Raw genomic sequence first — 22,853 nt, 5'->3', positions numbered from 1 at the left:
TCAAGCATAATTAATATGCTATTAATTTTCCTGAAGAGTAGTTTCTACAGTCTTAAATATGGTTTTATATTTTTACGAGTACGATACTATATATATATATATATATATATATATATATATATATGTATAATATGCTATCATACAACTACTTCACAATTATTAATACTATTCTTATTTTAGAAAATTTAAAATTTTGTAGGAAATCTTTAACGTTTAACGTTAACTTATATTTTTCATTTATACAATGAGAAACCTAATTCCCATATAACTGTTTCATATAAATTGTTCTACGCTAATTATAGATATACTCAGGGGTTAGAAAATTTAAAACATTACTTTTACTTTTATTAGGTGATGTTTTAATGTACATACAGTCTTATAAAATTAAATATTTAGGCGTCCGTGGGACAGTTGCTTTGATCGGTCTTTATATAGTGGGTCTTATCAATCTTATTCTTTTCGATGGCAGCGTATACCGTGTCTAAAACACTTTGTGGTGGATTTCTTTCCCTCGTCAGGATCCAGGAGGTTTCTGAAAATAGTTAATTTAAAGTCAGTATTAGGTTAATATTAGAGCAGTGCTGGCCAAGTGGCTTCAGTGCGACTCTCATCCCTGAGGTCGTAGGTTCGATCCCCGGCTGTGCTCCAATGGACTTTCTTTCTGCGCATTTAACATTCGCTCGATCGGTGAACATCGTGCGGAAACCGGCTTGCTGGGGTCCAACCCAAAAAGTCGACGGCGTTCGTCAGGAACAGAAGGCTGCCTAATCACCTACTTGTCTATTAGATTAAAAAATGATCATGAAACAGATACAGACATCTGAGGCCCAGACCTAAAAACCGTTGTAGCACCATTGATTTATTTATTTTTTATAGGGTAACATTGTTACGTAGTTTTTCTTCGTATAAAACCTTTAGGTATTGAATTAATTTTATTCACATCACAAGTAATTACTTGTATAATACTTGTTAAATGTTTAGTTTCCGTGTCATATACAAATAAATAAATGAGACAAAGATAAAAATAATAAATAATAATAAGTATAATTATTATCATTTTAAAAGAAATTACATATGAATTGGGAATTACTTGTAACGCAAGCGCAATTTTACAATACAAAAACTTTTTTGTAGAACAGAGGGGCCAAGGGGCAGGAAGCCCACCTCATGTTAAGTGATACTGCCTTCCATGGACACTCTCAATGCCAGAGGCCTTGCGAGTGCGTTGCCGCCCTTGTAAGAATTGGTATGCACTTTTCTTGAAGGATCCTAAGTCGAATTGGTTTGGAAATACTTCAGTGGGTAGCTGGTTCCACACAGTGCGCGGCAAAAACAATAAATTTACTTTAATTAAATTAAAAGCCTGATTTCAATTTACCTGAATGCATGATACCAAGGTCTGTGCAACTCCATACTAAAGCGAAGTTGTCATAATCTGTGTCTATGACCCAATATGGCGCCGGGATGTCGACAGGAAGAGACGGGAAGCGCACACTAAGCTTTGCGATGTTCGCTGGTCCTGTGAGCTTCGCCTCACCAACTATTCCGGACTTGGTACCTCTGAAAAGTTTTAAAAAGCTTTCAGACAATTAATTTCTCGTGGGTCCAAACAAGCTCAACATCAAAAACTAACAAGGAAGGTGAATGATAATGGCAATTGGAAAAATCGTACCAAAATTGTAAATTAAAACCTAACCATGCAAATGAAATCTCTGTCTTGAAAGAAAATATTTTGACTGTTTCGTTACCTATAATTATTATTCATTTATTTATTTACACTTCGTTACATTTATAGAAAAGCAACAACATAAAAATTATAAGGGATGCAATGGGCGGCCTTATCGCTAACAAGCGATATCTTCCAGATAACCCTAGTAAGGAAAAACTAAAAAAGAAACATGAATAGATGGGTAAAGTGTAAGAAGTGCATAACCAAATCTTATTAAAAAAATATAGAATCACCAACCTTAATCTAAAATAATACAAAATAATAGAAAACATATCAAGAAACAGCAGGATTGTAGCGCCATTATTTATTATTATAATTATTAAAATATAGGTTATGTTTGCTAATATTCATGTTTGTGAAGGACCTTCGGATATTTATAATATATTTCACCTCAAACATGCCTCCGATTTGCAGATACGTGTTACGCTATATTAATCTCGTAATTCGGATGACGTGATAATTTTTTCCTTTACACATTTTTTGTTACTAAAACGATTATATAATGAAAAAGCTATTTCGAGATATGTGCTCACCATAAAGTTTTTACTACCTTACCATCTTGAATAGTAGGTATATAAATTGATAGTTTATCTACTTTGGCCACGATATCCAAATTCTATGTAATCTGTCCGGGCAACATGGTTTGTAGACAAACGCACTCTATTCTATAACATCTACGAGTGGAAATCAATAGAGTAGAGAGTAAATGTGTCTATGGCCTACGGCGATGTTCAGAGCTAAGACGCAAGATCCACAACTAAAGGAGCTCATCAGGGTCAAAATACGTCTTTCACATACAGGACTTACGCTTATCGATAAGTCTCGACTAAGAATCTGGGTTTGATCATTAGACGGTGCTAATTCGCACATCGGCGGGTCATCATTTGGAGTCTGGCTAGGATTTTGCTGTATCTCAAATGTATCATTAAGTACGAAATAGCTTTGTGCAAAACATTATAAATACACCAACGTATCTGGTCTTGCCAATGAATATTAGGTTAAAAGTGACTACAGTGAATTTCTGAGCTAAGAATTCGACGTTTATTATATCCGGTAGAATTTAGTAAAAAATACTCACTTGGAGTTAACTTGTTGATTGTGGACGCCGATAACCCCGTTCCCATTATCAGTATACTTGGCCGAGATACATTTGCCTCCCAGCTCGAATATCGCGAAGTATTTTTCAGCTTCGTACCATGTTCCCAGATACTGAAATTGTTTATAACTCAAAATTCAAAATAATTTTCCTTTAGGTAACACAATGTGCATTTATGAACATCAATAAAGAAATACATATTAAATGCTAAATGCTTCTAATTTTACAATTACTGCCAGTTCTCAAATAAAGGCCGTAGAACGGACGAGAAGAACTGGCAATAAACTCTCCGCCACTCTTTTTAATCGCCAAGTTTTTTGTTTTACACAATCTTTGTAAGGAGCTGCAACCATTACACCATGTTCCACATGACATCTTAAGTAATTAATAATAAAAAAAAACAAACATTTCTGCTCTATCAGCAATAGGCAAAGTGAAATAGGGGCACATACTATGTGAACTACGTAAAATCATTTAAATTGATGAAATATGACTATATGTTATAGAAAAATTGTATTTTGAGAACTCGCTATAAATCCATGAAGTTGATAAGGTTGGATAAATACTGAAAGCTAATAGGGAGCTGACTCCATCAAAATCCATTACGTTTTTTACGTAAGGAAGCGTTCAAGTATTACGTAACGAATTTTTTTCCTTTTGTAAAACGTTACGATGCGGGGCGGGGATTGAATTACGCGTTATTGTTAATATTATTTTCGACTTACACCACATAATAATAACTGAAGAGTCACTAGGTGGTCACGAAACGTTTTAATAGACTTGGGTACAGCGGGTTTGGTACGGCGAGTTAATGGGGGGGGGGGGGGGGGGGCAATAATCTCCAAAAATTGCGTTACGTAATACTTGAACGCTCCCTAAGGAAGTCAGACTTAGGACAAAGAATCAATTGTATTGATCTATTTTGCGTGCGTTTGCGGTGTTATACAATAGATAACAATTAAACATTTTTTTTTGTTTAGTATCAGCTCCCGTTATAATTAAGTTGTCTTGCGAATTTATCTACCGCATTGATTGGTCGATAAGCGTGTCCATATCCCAGAACTACAGAACTAAATGCTTACCCGTGCTGGCTCAAAGTTAGTAAGAGCTTCGATTTTGGGACATCCCCCTGGGAACATCACCTGGGCACTCGTTTGTACCACTATCATTGACACTAAAAATACAACTATGGACTTCATCACCGACATCTGCAACAAAAGAATAACTGAATTTATTAATAATATTATAAAACAATATAAGAAAACTATTTTTCCATAATATTAAAGTGATATACTTTAATAGGCAACGAGTAATCAAAATCTTGGTATTGATTTTGCGTAAAATGTTACCAAGTATATTTAAATATACTTGGTAACATTATAAGTTATGCAGTCGAGTGTATATATAAGCACAGTATACTTCAAAAAGCTATTGAATGTTTTGTCCCTATCAATCTCGTGCCAGTCAAGTAAAACAAACGTGACAAAACATTAATTATAAAATGGTTTTGAATAAGACATTAATTGGTAGTGTAAATGAAAATAGACTATGCAATGGAACTTTTGTTTTATAATATTTTGACGCCGCCCTATTCAGTTAAATCTAAATCTTTACATATAGTTAAATTCGATTCGCTCTAATATGTTTTTTTTACTTATTAGGGCGAAACGAAGCCTACCTTGTAGTAGCTACATACCAACATATGAAATATTATGCTGTGCTTCATATGTGCACAATATTTCATATGTGCTATAGAGACCGTTAACATTTTCGGTTCTGTTTTTATATTTTTCGCTCCTTAAAAACCTTCCTCAAAGTTCAACGAATAAATTTAAAAAAAAATACTCAAATCTTCCAGCGTTTAATTTTTATTGGACATTCACATTTCCAGAAGGCTTGCAAGTGCGTTGCCGGCCCTTAAGAATTGGTACGTTCTTTTCTTGAAGAACCCTAAATCGAATTGGTTCGTAAACACTTTAGTGGGCAGCTGGTTCCACATATTGTTGGTGTGCAAAACTGCCTTAAGAAACGCTCAGTTATGGAACGACGGACGTCATCGGTGATTTTGTATACTCCGACGTCCGAACTTTAAGTTGCCTCGGCAAAAGCAAAACCTTTAATGGCTTTTAAAATAAATAATGTGTTCACATTACGTGGAAGATTAATTCGACGATTTAAGCGAATTACAAGTAGTAAATTCCCCAACCGAACAATGATATGGCCTTCACACATCACAGCTACATTTTAGATGATGTCATTACATCAAAAAATTGTACTACGATAACAATTTGTTATTTGGCTTAGTGATAACAATTTCGAGTGTTTTGTTATGCTAGACTTGAACGATATAGAATGACTAATTTTTACTTTGAAATAGGATAGTATCAATATTGTGTTGCTCACTTCTACATTGCGACCAATTTTTAATTTAAATGTTTAATATGTTTTTTAGTCACATAGTAGTTTCTATAGTTTGTTATTAACAACGTGTTTTTAGATAATAATAATTAATCATTATTAATTAGTTTTTTGCGAATGAAAAACTGAAAACACGTATAGCTACGTTAACGATATGAGAATATATTTATTGAGATATTGCCAAAGCGATTATATGAAAACAGGAAATCGTAGTTTTAAAAAATGCTAAGACTTAACGCTAAGAATTTATATGATTCCTTATGTCAAAAAAGGTTTTGGATTTTGACACACGCAAATCATTTAACTAAGAGTTTGTTTATAATTATACTACGTAATACAACTAGAGATTAATAATTTCATACATAAGCCTTCCACGTGAAACACTTAGTGTCTAGATAAAAAATGCCACGGGCCCCTGCCCAAGAGATATTATGTTCTATGGACGAATGTGAAGTCTCCAACGCATTGGGCTAGCGTGGGGACTACAGACCATTCCCTCTCGCCTAAGAGAGGAGGCCTATGGCCATTAGTGGGACATATACAACGTAATTGAGTACGCTGAAAATCTCGAAGTTTATTAAAATCAAACTGAGTACAACGTGACCATTTTTACTGATAGGGCCCCATCAAAAAAAATTGCCACGGGCCCCAGTTGGTATAGTTACGCCACTGGCTAGAATCCTTTAGAAATAGCTCGCCCGATTACAACGTCACCATATTCTAGAGCTAGAAGACCGGCAGTAGCTCTAGGCAGAAGATGAGTAGATGCTTCGAATGGGAAGTCACTTCACATGACAGCACCACAGAACAGATTCGCTAAAAGCCAATGAGCTCATTTCAAATACCGCAGAAAAAAAGATTCCTTTATTCTCTTTTGTCTTTTATAGAAAAGTAGTTAGCCTTTTATAACAAGTCGAAGGTTAATTAAAGTTAACCTTCCTGCGGAAGTCGAAATCATCGCTCATAGAAATATCCATTGTAGCTGGGATCTGAAGGCGACCTTAGAGTTGAGTCACGCACATATTAAATCATACATTATTGAGAATAATAGTGAGTTTTACTTTGACATTTTAACTATAAGATAATTTTATATTTCTCATACATTATCCTAGAACTAATACCAGCTACATATTACCTTGTCTGCGGACTGCGGTCACTGTATAACAATAGACAAGGTGATGGCCGTGACTCTTCTTAAGTAGAAGCGATGAACGAACTGACCAGAATATATTAAACATAAGAGCAGGCTCGTCAGAAATTTAGTATTTGGTATTTTTCCATATTTTTGTACAGATTCCTGGTCGACTTGTGCAGTGAAACAAAACACGATAGAGGCATTCGAGAAGTGGTGTTGGAGGAGAATGTTGCGAATACTCCAAAAAGAACTAACAAATCCATACTCAACCAACATTTACAAATGGGCGCTTAGTTACTTTGGCCATATTGATAGGGGTGTTCCGGATAGTCCAGTCGACAAACTGGTAATAGGAAGGTCTACCCGTTGCAGTTGGTAAGTGTCAGTAAGTATATTCCGAATATATAGGTATACGTATATCATAAGTGAACTATTTGCAAATTACGTGGGTGGCTTTCATCCTTTTTAACTGACTTAAAAAACACTTAAAGAGGAGGCCATCGATTCGACGTTTTTTTGAATAAAAGAATTGTATTGAAAGTAAATTTTAAGTTTAGCAATTTTGTTTTTTGTGGTTATAACCGATTAAATACCTATTATGTTACGCATAACAATTATGTTCCTTTAATTATTTGTTAATACTAAATATCTTACGCCGGTGATATATAGTCTCGGTTATCAATAAACTAAACCACAAATAAACTATAACTATGTAATATATCGTTTAAATCACATGAAAAAAAAAACCATTTTAGATCCATAAAGTTTAACATGGGAAACATCTATTTCATTGATTTAGACAAGTCATATACTTGTAATCAGCCTTCTGTATGACATTTCGTAGGTGTAATATTCAGAGTCAGAGATTCAGAGGCTTAGCAATACGTACAACACAGGTATATCAAATTCGATACGTGCCTACTTGAAATACAGGAGTTGCACGGGAGTCAAGCTGCCCTGCGGTTTCGCAGTCATACTATGATATAGCTAATGTTACTCGCTGGTAATAATAACATCCGTTTCTACGATCACTTTTATATTATATATAAGTAGGTGATCAGGTTTTTATGTCTGACACATGTCATTGATTTTTATGTGTGACCGGTGTGACATACCGGTTTTCTCACGATGAAAGAAAAATCTATTGGTTCACAACCGTGATTCAAATACACGACCCACGGGTTGAGGGTCACACGCTTAAGCCACAAGCCATTACTTAATGGTGTAACTTCATATTGGTAAAAAGTTTTTTAAATCGGTTCATTAGTGTTAGCCTATCAAGATTCAATTACATACAATTGTTATATATTAATTTTATTTTAATAGATATTTAAATAAAACGTTACTTTGTTAAAACGTATGAATGTGGTACAAGGCCTCAGTGTTTATATTAAAAAGATCGCTTATTACAAAGCAAAATTGCTCAATTAAATGAATTTGATTAGTTTTTTATCGAATTATTAATTTAGTGTATACACTAATAAAATAATGTGCATTATAATGCACATTATTTTTTAATGTTTTTTGTACTAACATCATAAATTTGAATGGAAATATGTTATATACGCTACTACAAAAGTGGTTATGTATTCTACGGAACAGTATCAACAGAATCATCCAAATTTTTTCTATAAAATCTAATCTAGAAGTATAGGCGCCTCTCATTAGAATTCTTGCTTGAAAACAGAATTAAAGATACTTATTTAGACTTTTATTTATTCGGTAATGGGCTGATCAATTTTAAATAAGTGATACTAAACACCTATTGGGTACCTAATCCGAATTACGTGATGTAGAATGTTTAAATAGTTAATTACTGAGCAAACACTCTTATGTAGTTAAATTTTTTCCTCTATTTTTATAATTTTTGTAAATTGTATGTAATTGTCATATATTTCAGAATGGATAGTAATACTGCAGAAAATGTATTATATATGATGAATCCTTTAATAAATATAATATAATAATATTATAAAGAGGAAAGATTGTTATTTTTGTATGTACGGACATATAGTAATAAACTTAAAAAATACTAAACCGATTTCAAAAATTCTTCATTAGAGTTCTACATTATCAAATAATATGCCAAAATTACTCAAAATTAAATGTCATACCTTGCGAACAGACCGTGCAATAATAATTTTATAATTCTTTTGAAAAAAATTTATTTCAAATAATATTCTGAAACCGTGATAAAACAAGTTTAATGGTATCGAATTAGAAATTACCAATATTAATTTTATACTATTTTGCGTCCGTTCCGATAAACATATCGTCTAATAGATATAATTATAAAAAAAACAAGCGGAATGCAATTAAGCCATTAGAAGTAAATTCTCGATCTTAAATTAACAAATTGTCAAATTTAAAGATATCACTGAATATTCGATATTTTCTACAAAATTTACATTAATTACTACTTACCTATATTTTACTTATTTTATTAGTTACTTTTCAATATTTACTCTTTGTATAACATGATAAGTAAAGATCTATTTGAAGTAAAATGTAGTTTAATTAGTATCTATTCAAAGCTAGCTTACCTTGCAGTAGAATTTCTCAAAAAACAACTCTGATGTGTCCTTTTAAATGGTCAACCACAGACTGCGATGGAGGAAACATTGCATAATATTTTATACACCAAGTTTGTTTACATACATTTTTTATCTCTATATGTTTTATGATTCATATGTTATGTTTAGGAGTGCCACTTTTCGTAGAACATATAGAACATACAGAGTTGTTTACAAAGTAAACTAAACCAAATGCTTTTAACCTCTTCGTTAAGTTTTTTTTTTCTCAATGAATTAGAAGAAAAAACGCCAGTACTGGTTTTGTTACCAATTTTATTGTTATAGTTTTGTTATTGTTTGCGATATCTGAAGAAGAACTGTTGAAATCGCTACAATATCACTGTTGAAAGTAAAAGATTACCAGCGTTTTACTACAGCGCCATCTATGAACGATAAGTTTAGAAATACGGCGACCGAATGTATTTAAAACATCAAGATATTTTCGTTTTCTTAATATATAATATTCTAGGGCATTTTTTTCATTCCATGAACACAATCTGCATAAATTTCCGAGAATTGGAATTTTGTGATTATATTTCGTAATTTTTATAATATTTTCGTGATAATAATTTTCAGCCGTGCTCCGATGATAATCATCATTATCACTCCTCTGGATTGTAATAAGCTTTATAAATTTAGGTTTTTTTTATTTTGTTAAATATTCTAAAGAATAAATAAGAATTAGATCAATGTTTTTATCGTGTCGTTGCTATCGCAGAGTTTCGTCTTTTAACGTGAAAAAGTACAAAGGGGAAACTCTGTCAGTTGCACTGTTCAGTATATTATGAGACAGATGGCGCTATACATAATAGTCAATATTTATAGTGTATATATTATATGACAATTATAAAATGTATTAATTTCAATACAAAATTATGCAAGTTAAGAAAAAAAACATAAAATTATGCAAGTGACGAAAAAAAACATAAAAATATCTTAAATAAGTAATTCAACATTTTGTGCCAGGACTTGAACCTACATTCAAATCAAATAATATGTTCATTATTTTCGCAGTGTTCTTCGACTGGGAGCGTGGCGTCTCCTGTAATCCGGCTACTCGGAGGTCTGGTATGGAGGATGGTTTGAGGTCGGGACTCCTGGTGCTGAGTGGCCCATGTTGACTGGACGTCCACACTAAGCCTGGTATTAATATGGACCCCCCGGAGGAGTCTGGGGGGTGCAGGTTAACTAATGAGGGGCGAACCGGGCCAGGGGGGAAACCCAGCAGCCAAAAGTCCCCGTATCGGGCAGTAGTGGGATAGCGGCCGGGAGTGGGCGCTCAGTATCAGCCCGACCAATACAACCAGACCCGTTCCTTTTGCCAACTTTTATTCAAAATATGTATTATAGAACTATCTTTTTTCTTATGATTTTTGCTTTATCTTTTCATTGTAATGAATGGCCAGAATTTGAAAATGTTTTTCTGCACCAATATCTACAACAACCCTTGAACATGACTCCAGTTTAACAAAACGTTTTTTTTTATTCCAATCTTTGAACTTATTATCTCGTCAATGAATAAACCAATAGATATTTAATCGTAACAACCATATTGTGAAAAGGAAGAAACTCCTTCTTTTTTCCTTAAGAAACACAATTTTTAAAGATCTAATATAATTAAAATCATTCCAATTAAATAATTATATTTTATATCTCTTGCACAGAGATTACAATATACATTGTCTTTGGTTTACGCAAGAAGCGTTAAATAAAACTAATTGCGCCCTTACTTTGTAACTTCAAATAGCGACAGCGATACCAAACCCGACGTTTTTGTATTCAAGTTCAATGAACTTCTTTCAATATCCATAGATCTGATGATAACCTTGGGGTTATTAAGACACTGTCGGAGAAAGTTACATAATTAATTCTATTGAAAGTTACAGAGTATGGGCTCTGATATACGAATAGCTTGACGTTCTATGAACCAGTTTCTCAGTGTCGGCTGGTTGTATAAATATTATGACAAAGTTTATTAAATTAATGGTCTAATGAGCTAAGCAGACCTTGTGTATGTATAAGTGTATATAGAGTTGAATGAAACGATATTTATTTACGAAATCTTTTATTTACTGTAGAACTTGAGAGTATCATTATACTAGTCAAACGACTTATTTGGTTCAATAGCCCATGTATTTATAAGCCTCTCCACACGTTATTAATTTAACTAGGCCTTTTTGCTTTTTCTTTCTTTTCCATTACTTCCTTCTTGATTTCTTCCTTTTTTTTCATCTCTTCTTTCATCATCTCCTCCTTTTTCATATCCTCCTTTTTCATATCCTCCTTTTTCATCTCCTCCTTTTTCATCTCCTCCTTTTTCATCTCCTCTTTTATCATGATTTCTTCCTTCATCATGTCATCTTTCTTCAACATATCCTCCTTCTTGATCATCTCCTCTTTAATTTCCATAGGCTTTTCTATTTTCTCGTCTTTCTTTTCCGCCTCAGGCATATTCATGGGTTTCGCAGGCTCCATCACCTCCGGGATGGCTGATCGTACCAAAATCTTTTCTGAACCCACCTGATAAATTAAATAACTATTTAATTTAGGTTTACAGATTAATAGCCTTATTTGATTACAAAATCGGAATGTTTTTGATTATCCAATACTAAATTAAAATTAGGTTTTAAATTAATAAATCTTATTAATATGGAAACACAAACGCCGTGTAAATACTTTTTTATTACCCTCGACGCACGGATATCAATAAATTACTGAATTAATTACGTCCTTTTACCACCCAATTTTGTGTTTTCATATGAGCAAACTTTAAAAATGTCACAGTACACAAACTTAATTTTAAAATCGGTTGCCAACAATTACTAATTGTGTTTACTAAGTATTAGATATACCGATAATCTTCATGTATTGAAAAAAATTACTATTCAAACACGTAAAACAAATCAATTAATTGAGAAATTAATGTGAAATAAAATGTATTACCGCCTCGACTTTTAACTCAGGAACCGCGTTCTTGGCATCGATGATGACGTCATTCTTCAAATCCAATGGCTCGGCTGCAGGTTGGGGTAGGATGTTGCAGTCAGCTTGGTTGGTCTTCACGAAGAAAGTTCTGGAGATCTTGAACCTGTCGAGGACTCCGTACGCACTTTGCATTAAGAGTGGAGTTGGAAGACGTTCACGGGTTAAAATCCATGCGTTTTCTGTGAAAGATGGTAAAATAAAATATTTTTTTTAATACAGTTTAAGCAGTGTTGGCCTAGTGGCTTCAGCGTGCGACTCTCATCCCTGAGGTCGTAGGTTCGATCCCCGGCGGTGCACCAACTTTCTTTCAATATGCTCGTAAAAAGTTAAACATTAGCTCGAAAGGTGAACGAAAGCATCGTGCGGAAACCGACATCTCCTAGACCCAAAAAGTCGACGGCGTGTGTCAGGCACTGGAGGCTGATCACCTACTCGTCTATTAGATTTAAAAATGATCATGAAACAGATTCAGAAATCTGAGGCCCAGACCAAAAGAGGCTGTAGCGCTACTGATTGTTTTTAATACAGTTAAAGAAAACATTTACTTAATGTGAATAGATAACATACTTAATCAATTTTTTTTCGTCATCTTAATATAAGTATTGAAATATGTAAATATGTCCTATCTGTATGCATATCAAATGTACTTAGATGATTTTTTGTGGATAGACGAACAACAAACACTTCTCTTAAGTAACTATGTATAGCAACATCTATAGATAATTATCAAAATTTTTAAGAATTTTTAATAGAATTTCTTACGTATATGCACAGGTCCGACACCACTGCATGCCCACATGACAGCGTAGTTGTCATAATCTGTGTCCAGGATGACGAATTCGTTGTCATATGGCACAGGAAGAGAGGCATACTTGATCACCATACGACCTTCGCCTTCACGTCCAATCATCTGGAGAGTTCCTTCAAGAACCCGCTTCATTCCCGTCCTGCAAAAATATATGTGAACATTTCACCAAACTTAAAATTTATTTTAGTATTTTTTTTTGTGTAAACGCAAACGGACAGGAGGTTCACCTGATGTTAAGTGATACCCATGGACACTCACAATGCCAGAAGGCTCGCAAGTGCGTTGCCGGTCTTTTAATAATCTTACGCTCTTTTCTTGAAGGACCCTAAGTCGAATAGGTTCGGATATACTTTATTAGGCAGCTCATAGTGCTCGTTCCACATAGTGGTGCGCGGCAAAAACTGTCTGCTCAGTTGTGGAACAACGAGGTGATACGGATGGTATTTTAAACTTGGTAACTCAGCTGCAGGTATTAGTCCGAACAACTCCTCTGAACACTCTCCATATTAAATACGGTAGAAGATGCAAAGAGACCCCACATCTCTACGCAACGCCAATCAAGTCGCTCGAAAAGTTACTGGTGGTCGTAGATATTCTATGTTATTATTGTATGCCAGTTTTAATATTATAAGTAAAAATTGTAGTCTTAGATAGCTCAAACATTCCAAATGGTTTTTAAGTAGTGCAAATATTTCTCGACCCTTGACCATGTATACTCGTACTAATTATTTTTATATAAGTTTTATTTTGATAAAGTAAGTAAATTTTACTTGATTATTATTTGAATACATTAAAATATAGGGGAAGATCGTTACCCTTCGTACGCGGGGCACATTCATACAGTCAAAATAAAACTTGAACGAAACAAAGTACAGTCTTGTTTTTGTAATGTGTGCATGAGTCTAGGTACGAACTATACATCAACGAAGTTTCGAGAAATTCGCACCGATGAGAGTGAAGTTACAGGCATGGACGTGTTTTCGCGCTCGGTAAGTAATTTTTTGATCAATGTTTTTGTCTCTTGTTACCGTAGATAAAATAAGTTTTCGTGTAGAGTATTCTATCAGTAAGTAGCGAAATATACTTAAGATACGTCTCCAATACTTAATTTATGACGTTTTCCTATTAATATTAAAATAAGTTATATTTTGTTGTAATTCAGTTAGTGGGGTACTTTCGGACAGCACTAGATGGGGCACATTTGAACGAATTGTACAACTAAATTTGTATGAAAATATATTTTTGTCGACACGAACTGTCATTTTCATACAAATTAAGTTTTCGACTTGCTACATACAAATAATAATAAGGCATCTTGACTAAACCCTCTGGTAGGTAGGGAAGATTGTGTTAGTGTGCTAATTGCTAATATTTGCATTAAATTTGTCCTGTGTTGCTATCATTGCTATCGTCGATGTAAATATTATATATTAATACCTATTTTTATTATCTTTATTAAGGTTGATTTTGATGCCTGTGAACCAGATGCTTTGAATAATTTACCAATCCATCAAATAGTAGTTCCTTCAAAGTCAGTTTTGACACCAGAAGCGTTTCGACCCTATCCGCATGTTGTAAGAAGTAATAAAACAAACAAAATGACGACGACGTCCAGGAAAACCACGAATTTATACTGCCACACCCGAAAATAAGAAGTGCTAATCCGCATTTATATGTGTCGTTTTAATCGCACGTACGGCTGCGGCACAACTACCCCACAGCGTACGAAGGTACCCCCGAAACTGTACGAAGGTGCCCCGTTGATGGGGCAGATTCGTACGTTTTCCAGATTTATTTTAAATCATAATTATGGTTGAACCATCAGATGAAATCAATTGTCATTTTCTTATATGAATCTCAGATAGTTAGACTATAAATTTAAGCTTGCAGATGATTGATTCATGGAAAAAGAAAAAAGTAAAAAAATAAAATGTGAAAACCGTACGAAGGGTCCCGACCTTCCCCTATATATTTATAATTTGACTAGCTATTGTTTCTAACTTCGTTAATATAATGATCCCACATTAATTAAATAAATTACTATTTAACGACTGCACACAGTTTGATACAAAATTCAGTTTTCCTATATGAAATTAGTTTTTTGTAGGAACAATAGCTCTCTAAACCAAATAGTATAAAATTCAATAAAGTCCATTCAACTGTTAACAGATACCTTTACAGTGCTTTTCACAAAGAAAAGCTTTTAGCTATAGGAAAATTTTATTTTTCTGTTTCTTCTCACGTATGCTAATAAAATTCTACTTAATATTATCGTCCATTTAATAATATTAAGTAGAACGTCGACTAGTTTATATCCTCGAGAGGTGACTTCAACGATTCTTATAAACGCATTTTTTGTAAAATACAAGTAAAACTTCTGATTTGCCTACAAATTAGTTAAAAATACATACAGCGAGTTAGTGATTTCGTTGGAGACGATGATCCTTCCCTCTGGTGTTGACTCGTACTTGGTGTTGACACAACGTGTGCCCAGCTCCGACACCGTGAAGTAGCGCTCCTCTTCAAACCAGTTGCCCAGGAATCGGTTGATGTTGAAGTTTGCCATCGGCTATGAATATATTATGGTCATCAAACACAATAAAGCAATTCTTGTAACATGTATTTAATCATTCTTGCTTAAGCCATCAGGTAACCCTTTCCAAGTATAAACTGTTTATAGAACTCAACTAAAAAGTTCAATCGTATTCTGTTCGAACATATTTGTTAAAAAATATTTTTACTTTTACGTAAATTTTAAGTTCTTAAAGTTCAATAATAAAACTATGCGCGTTTTAAAATTGGAACATTATTTTAACCAGCGTTAAACTCGAATTGAATTGCGCATATTATAGTGTCACTGGCCTCGTAACTTGACATCAGCTCAGGTCATATAAAAATCTATTTTAGATCTTTGAGATCAAAAGCACTATTATAAACGTTTTGCACACTTTATACATATAATTAAGTCGAAAGCACAATGCCGTAATAAAAAATACGTAATAGAAAATAATTTCTAGACTGTGTTTTATCTCCCTATACGATTTCGTGTTCATACATTTAAAAAAAGGGTTTTCAATTACGTATTTTTTATTACGGCATTGTACTTTCGACTTAATTACATGTATAAATTGTGCGAAACGTTTATAATAGTGCTTTTGATCTCAAAGATCTAAAATAGATTTTTATTAAAATAATTTCTAATCTCCTTGGTAAATCGCGACAAATAAAAATAAATAAATAAATATACAACAAATTAGAGAATATAAAAGTAATACGTACTTAATAACCGTTGAAAAATATAATACAATAACTAAAATATATTATTAAAAGGAATCCCTTTAGGCAAGGTTCCGAAGATACTGGCAGCGCTTTGAATAACTAAATCTTTGTCTGAGGTAGCTGCCAGCTCTTCGGTCTTCTGTGATGTCGACTAACCCTTTTGCTATTTTCTATTTTATTTAAGATAAATTATAACGTATGAGTTGATATATATATTTTTATTTATGATTAAAACGACATTAAATTTAGAACGAATAAACATGAAATTTATACCATTCAACACATTAAAACGACTTTGATTAATAATAATAATAAGAAATTCTCACCTGATAATCCGGGCACCATCCTAGCGATGGTATTTGGGCGGATGCCGTAGCCACAAGCAGGAGAACCGATAGTTGCCACATGGTGAAGAGGTTGCGTCGGGAATGATGTCCAGAGTCCAGATAGAGCCTATTTAAACGCTGGATGTTAAACCGGTACATCCATAGGGACCTTATGGTATTCATAGTGTTGCCTGTGTTGCAAAATTTTGCCGCACCGCTATGCGATTGCGACTAGGGAATTAACTACAGGTTTATTTTAAAATATTTATTTACAACACACAAATATACAGTATTTGCAATATTCTTAACCAACATAGTGATATTAAGTAAAAATTTATAAATATAAAATTAACACAAATTTAAAAAGTTTGGTCTCTGTGGTTGTTTGTAATCATCAAAAATCATTTTTATCGGCGTTGATTGCATTTTCTTTCATCACAATTTTTGTTTTATATTTTTATTTTTTATGCAACTTTTATAACATAGAGCAATGTTGGCCTAGTGGCTTCAGCGTGCGACTCTCATACTTGAGGTCGTAGGTTCGATCCCGGGCTGTTCACCAATGGACTTTCTTTCTATGTGCGCATTTAACATTTGCTCGATCGGTAAAGGAAAATATCGTGAGGAAACCATTAGAAAGTCGACGGCGTGTGTCAGGCACTGGAGGCTGATCACCTACTTGCATATTAGATTTGAAAATGATCATGAAACAGATTCAGAAATCTGAGGCCAAGAGCTAAAGAGGTTGTAGCGCCACTGATTTTTTATTTTTATTTTTTATAATATAATACAATACCAATGCAATAACAATGTTTTTTATTTATTTATTTATAGCCTTATATCAGAAATACAAAATATATACATTATAACTATTGTTTTTCTTAATCTACGATAACTGTGTGCCTACGGGCAAAGACCTCCCCCATTGTCCAGTGTCCTCCATTATTCCTTGTTGTATGCCAATCTCGTCCAGGTCTTTCCAGACATTTCCATGATTTCATCGGCCCACCTTTTAAATTGCCTACCTCTGTTTCTTTTATGGCCTCTTGGTTGCCATAGTGTTACAATTTTTCTCCATTTATCTGCTCATCTTATGGTATATCCAATAAAAAATGTTAAATGATTGGGAGAATATACAATTTTAAAAGGCAACACTGGCAAGCTGTGTTCTCCCTGTAATGGTTTTCGCAACAAGCCTTGTTAGGTAATGTCTATGCAGTATGTGTTAATAGGTTTACTTTGTTCTTTTTCATCCAAAGTAACAACTAGTTTTTGTACGCCTGGAACGTCGTTTGTCAATGCACCCTTTTATGATCAATTTAATATCTAAGCTGCTTAAGTTGAATAAACTATGAAAACCTCACATTTAATGTCTTGGGTTCGATTCCCAGTGAACCACTAATCTCTCTTATCATATGTGTTAAAAAATACCTAATCAAACAGAGAGCAGAAATATAAACGAAGTAACAAGACTACAAAAATATATATATAGTGCCGTTTGATATCACATTTTTTTTTAAAGTTCGGCACGCATTATGCATCTGCATTTATTGCATTAATTTCCAGAAGAGAATATCACGAAGCGCCAATCAATGAAAGCCGAGAGTAAAACAATAAAAACAAATGAAAACGATAAAAGGGTTCTTTATTGGATTTGGATCAAAAAGTTTATAACAATATATAGAACTTTATAACAAAATCAAATCGTAAATAAATCGATACAACAATGATTTAGATTAGTAATTTAGCTCCATTTCGAACCAAGGCATGTTTGAGCGCTAGAACTCATCTCACTGGATCACAATGAACACTCAGTGAGTGTGAGTGTTCATTGTGTTCTAGGGGTAAGGATGTAATACAAAAGACCTAACAATATTGTAAGCTCCGAGGAAACCGACATGTCTTAAATCCAAAAAGTCGAAGGCGTCTGCCAGGCTGATCACCTACTTGCCTATTAGATTGAAATGATCATGAATCAGATTCAGAAATCTGGTAGCGCTACTGTTTTTTCATATAATTTTATTTCTCAACGTATAAAAAATCAAGTTTTGCCCAACCCCGAAGTTCATCTCCAGATTGAACCAATGAACTTTTGTTTCTATGAGCGCAATTATAAAGGCTCCTTGCCGTATAGGCATAATGAAACCTTAGACCCAAAAATCGAATCGAAAATCGTAAAAACAACTCTCCGTTACGAATTGAAGAGTTCTAGTAACTTTGACTTTTGATGCGAACTCTAGCTCCGCCCTTCTTATCGCAGGAGTAAAATCAGTTAAGGAATTTAAACAGAATTCGAAGATTTTTGAATTTGGAACTCATCTCGTCTGTGAAGTATATAGTAATATTGAAGAAATAGCCAAAGATAAAATAAAAAATGAAATTGATGTATTCCCACACACTAGCAGTTGCTAGTCATACCATCTGCAACCTTACCGGTTTGCGATCTTTTTTAGTTTTCTATTTTTAAACTCGACTGGACTAAGTACGAATAACTAGTTCTTGCTATTTGTTTTGTTAAAACGAGTATTTAATTATGGTCTTAACTATTCGCTAACATTATTGTGAAGCCACTTTAAAATCTTTCTCGGTAATGAGTGGAAATATTTACCTTCGATTCGCGGAATAGAATATTTTAACTTCACTATTATTTTGAGGATATTTTAAGTTTTATCCTATATTTATTGTATATATATATACTAGCGGACCCGACAGACGTTGTCCTGCATGATATTTCATGCGATTAGGATATTAAACAAGGTATGAAAGTACCGACTGCAGAACCATCTGCTGGGCTGATTGGTGAATCTAAAACATCCAGGGCGCCACTCAAACGCATACAAAAAAAAATCATTAAAATCGGTCCAGCCGTTTAAGAGGACTTCAGTGACATACACACGTACAGTAGAATTATATATAAAGATATTGTCTTTCTCTTTAATCCGCAGCTCATATCTAAGCGTCATGATCAGCAAGGAAGTCTGGAGTGGACTATCTGTTTCCACCGGTTTCTGTCCAGCGCCTCTCTTATGACAGTGTACAGTTTTGTGGACGATGAGTCTTTCACATGATCGGTCCATCTGGTTGGTGAACGGCCACGTGATCTTTTGCCTTCTGTGTTACCAACCACGATCAGTTTCTCCAAGTTCTCATCGCCTATGCGCATTGTATGGCCGAAATAAGATATAATTCGCTGTAGGCATATGGTAGACAGGAACCAGGACACCGTATGCAGAGTTGGGTCAAGATCAATATATATTGTAACAAAAGTAAAAAAAAGAAACATTTATTAGTAAAGGAGATGAAATCGTGGGGCACAGATAGGATTTCCTCTCGTAACGAAACAGCCCTATGGCTGTGTAGACTGTCAAGAAATTCCCAGAAAAACTTTATGTTTTTCTACCGTTAGCCATTGAATAGCACGTTATTGTCTATTAAGTTATTTTTGTTGTTGATTGTTGTAATAGTCAGTCACAGTCCCAAACTGGCTGGCCAGATTAAAGTGAACAAATTTCCTTATAAAAACTTTTCTCTCCTTTTTCCAAAGAGTTTATGTTTTATTAAAGCTTCTGCGACTAACCTAAAATTGTCTTAAATTATTTTACACCTTGGTTTATACCAAGGTGTTGTTTTTATAGGTTGGAAAAAGTTCCATACTATTGCTAGCAGTGGCGTAACTATACCATGTGCGGCCCGTGGCCAATTCTTTTAATGGAGCCCTATCAGTAAAAATCGTCGTGTTGTACTCAGTTTAATTTTAACAAACTTTGAGATTTTTTGTATATGTCCCTAATGGCCATAGGCATCCTCTCTTAGGCGAGATGGAATGGTTTGTAGTCTCCACACTAGACCATTGCGTATTGGAGACTTCACATTCATCCATAGAATAGAACATAATATCTCTTGGGTTGGGGGCCCGTGGCATTTTGACAGCCCTGCCACCCTATTGTTACGCCACTGATTGCTAATTACTACGGTTTTATCTTAGTTTAAAAAAACTAGTGCTACATCGATTCCTTCATAAAGACTTTTATTAAATACGCCATTTTAAGGAAATTTGCACCAGGCAAACCATTTTTCATTTATATATATAGCAGAGGACTAATACACATAGATATATTTGGTATGATTATTTATTACGAAATGAAATGAGGGAAATAAAAACGCCAACTTTCATAAACAGAATTTGACCTGAGGTTTTTGGAGACCTAAATAGAATAAAAATACGTGTAAGTAAAAATAAATTAATACTCACCAAATCTATTGTCCTATGGTATAATTAAAACCAACACAATAATAAATAAAAATATATGTTTGATTAGATTTAGAAATATTTTAGATAATAGGTGTTTAAGCAAATGCAAACCTCTGGAAAATGCACGATTACATAGTTTAAAAAACAAGTTTAACATCACGTTATGAAATTAATTTGGTTATGATATAATGGCATATGTGCAAAGACATGCGAATAAATCTATGTACTCATTACCTATTATATGTAACTACAAAATATATTTAATCGAAAGAAAGTAAATATGTTATATAATATTTATTTATTAAGGAAACTAAACATATACATCTCTAATATTATTATTAAAGCTTTATTTAATCCATACATACAACAATTGTTAGTTTATATTCCTTAATATTATATTAGTATTAGTTAAGTTAGTAAGTTTTAACAAAATTTAAGTTAGATTAAATTTTTTATATTTAGTTTTTGTATGGCCCCTTTTAGGGTAAAAGCCTCCTCCATATTTTTCCATTTTTCTTTGTTTTGCGCAACATTCATCCAGTTTTCCCCCGCTAGTTCTACAATGTCATCTGTCCATCTTTTCCTTTGTCGTCCTATACATCTCTATACAGTAAATAAAATAAAAGTAAAGCATAAAATAAACACATTGGCATTATTTATGTTTTAAAGAAAAATAATCTTTTCTCTATAGATATTTTATTGTATTGTAATAATATACAAGCATACTATATACCTCTAGGAACGTGTTTCCGATATGAAGTAAATTTGTGGAAATCAGCGCCATCTTGTGGCGAGATCCCAAACTTAAAAAATATTTTTAATACGTAGTTTTATTTTTTTAATTTTTTTGTTAATTATAAAACAACATTAGCAACATTTTTTAACAAATAAAACCATTTAGTCTTAGTGGAAGGTGGTAGCCATTGTCTCCAAACATGGACTGTGACAAGATCAGAACCTGGCAAAACAATATTTGTTCCAGGTCTGTGCTCACTAAGCACTTAAATTGCATTGAAAATATTATCAATGGCACAGACACCAAAACGTATCAGGCAATATTATACGAAACAAAAATTAATTAAATATGGTGTGGCTGTGTCATAGATACGCCTGTGTGTAATTCAAATATTTTTATTTATGTATTGATGGTAAAAACTAATTATTACTGAAATAATTAGCGCGTCACAGATTTTAGATGTAGGGTTATCCCTACCCGAATCCCGATTTTGTTATCATTAGGTTTTTTAGATGGCTGCCGGTATCCAATTTAAATCCTTTTAAAAATATTGCAAATTTGTAAATAATGCCATCTAGTGGTAAATAATGTTGTTACTTTTCAAATTTCAGCAGTGATGGACGTCACCGTGGCATGAGGAAGGGATTCTCATCACAGAGATCGTAGGTGTGAACACCGTCGATGCACCAATGGTCTTTGATGGTGGTGAGCATTTTCTGTCGCTCGTACTGTAGTGGAAAACATCGAGAGGAAAGCGGTGGTCTTAGGGCCGATTTACATTATCTTAGTGTTTAGCAGAGTGCTTTAGGATAGTACTTTAGTTGAAACATGTAAACGCTACTTGCTTTAGTACCGTTCTACTTGACTTTCAAGTTGAATCAAAATGGATTCCTTTTTTTTTTTGTTTCAAGTGATACCCCTCCCGCGCCCGCGCAACCCCCGAGATCTTCCCTCGTTGTGTGTAAACACGTAATTTAGTAAAAGCTTTAGGATAGTGCACAAGTGCCGTGAAACGCGTGCGTGTTTTTTGATTTTTAAAGATGGCTCGGAAGATACAACTATCAAATTTGTGTCTGAATATGTTGTTCGCGGCATACACTGCCTTAAAATAAGCTATTTTATTTATTATTTATATTTAGTTTATTTATTTCGAATAAAATCTCGTCTTCTATTTGTTACATAACTACAGTTAGTATTTTGCGTAGAATAGAGAGTATTTGCCGACGTCGTTGCGCGTTCATTGTGGCGCTGTAATGATACTCTACTGGAAGAAATGTAAACGTTCACTCGCAACGCACTAAAGCACTAAAGAACTTGCCTTTCAACTTGTACTAAAATACTCTCCTATACACTAAGATAATGTAAATCGGCCCTTAGACCTAAAAAGTCGACGACGTGTGTCGGGCACAGAAGGCTGATCATCTACTTGCCTATTATAAAAGCAAACGATTCCAAAACGAATAACATATAGGCTAAGGTTTTTGGTTTATTTTCAAATAATTGATGGCATTTAAAA

The 22,853-nt window shown here is 33.8% G+C and overlaps 2 protein-coding genes across 3 annotated transcripts; both read right to left on the bottom strand.

Moving 5' to 3' along the window:
* Positions 1-315: 315 nt before the first annotated feature.
* LOC125059822 (apolipoprotein D-like) lies at positions 316-9,052 on the bottom strand. Of its 2 annotated transcripts, none has more exons than XM_047664456.1 (5): positions 8,922-9,052; positions 3,908-4,033; positions 2,808-2,938; positions 1,379-1,578; positions 316-532 (listed from the first exon to the last, which is right to left on the bottom strand). In XM_047664456.1, the coding sequence occupies exons 2-5, from the start codon at positions 4,031-4,033 to the stop codon at positions 393-395; spliced, it is 597 nt and encodes a 198-aa protein (XP_047520412.1). In that variant the 5' UTR covers positions 8,922-9,052; the 3' UTR covers positions 316-392. The 2 variants fall into 2 exon arrangements, with proteins under 2 accessions (XP_047520412.1, XP_047520413.1); XM_047664457.1 differs by having other exon boundaries at positions 1,379-1,560.
* Positions 9,053-10,999: 1,947 nt separating this feature from the next.
* LOC125059884 (apolipoprotein D-like) lies at positions 11,000-16,483 on the bottom strand. The gene is made up of 5 exons (XM_047664530.1): positions 16,350-16,483; positions 15,156-15,313; positions 12,699-12,883; positions 11,895-12,115; positions 11,000-11,471 (listed from the first exon to the last, which is right to left on the bottom strand). Exons 1-5 carry the CDS (start codon positions 16,428-16,430, stop codon positions 11,115-11,117), a joined length of 1,002 nt encoding a protein of 333 aa, XP_047520486.1. The 5' UTR covers positions 16,431-16,483; the 3' UTR covers positions 11,000-11,114.
* Between the last annotated feature and the right edge of the window lie 6,370 nt (positions 16,484-22,853).

The sequence above is a fragment of the Pieris napi genome, chromosome 20 (genome assembly GCF_905475465.1).
Source record: "Pieris napi chromosome 20, ilPieNapi1.2, whole genome shotgun sequence".
Classification (NCBI taxonomy): domain Eukaryota; kingdom Metazoa; phylum Arthropoda; class Insecta; order Lepidoptera; family Pieridae; genus Pieris; species Pieris napi.
This window is presented reverse-complemented; position numbering and strand designations above follow the sequence as displayed.

Excerpts from the sequence above, each read along its gene's own strand:
- LOC125059822 (XM_047664456.1), bottom strand. The coding sequence starts at position 4,033 with ATGTCGGTGATGAAGTCCATAGTTGTATTTTTAGTGTCAATGATAGTG. Across the intron at positions 1,579-2,807 it reads AATCAACAAGTTAACTCCAA|CTTTTTAAAACTTTTCAGAG; the intron begins GTGAGTATTTTT and ends ATTGTCTGAAAG. Across the intron at positions 533-1,378 it reads CCTTGGTATCATGCATTCAG|AAACCTCCTGGATCCTGACG; the intron begins GTAAATTGAAAT and ends AACTATTTTCAG.
- LOC125059884 (XM_047664530.1), bottom strand. The coding sequence starts at position 16,430 with ATGTGGCAACTATCGGTTCTCCTGCTTGTGGCTACGGCATCCGCCCAA. Across the intron at positions 15,314-16,349 it reads GATGGTGCCCGGATTATCAG|CCGATGGCAAACTTCAACAT; the intron begins GTGAGAATTTCT and ends ATATATTCATAG. Across the intron at positions 12,116-12,698 it reads TGTCGGACCTGTGCATATAC|AAAACGCATGGATTTTAACC; the intron begins GTAAGAAATTCT and ends CATCTTTCACAG.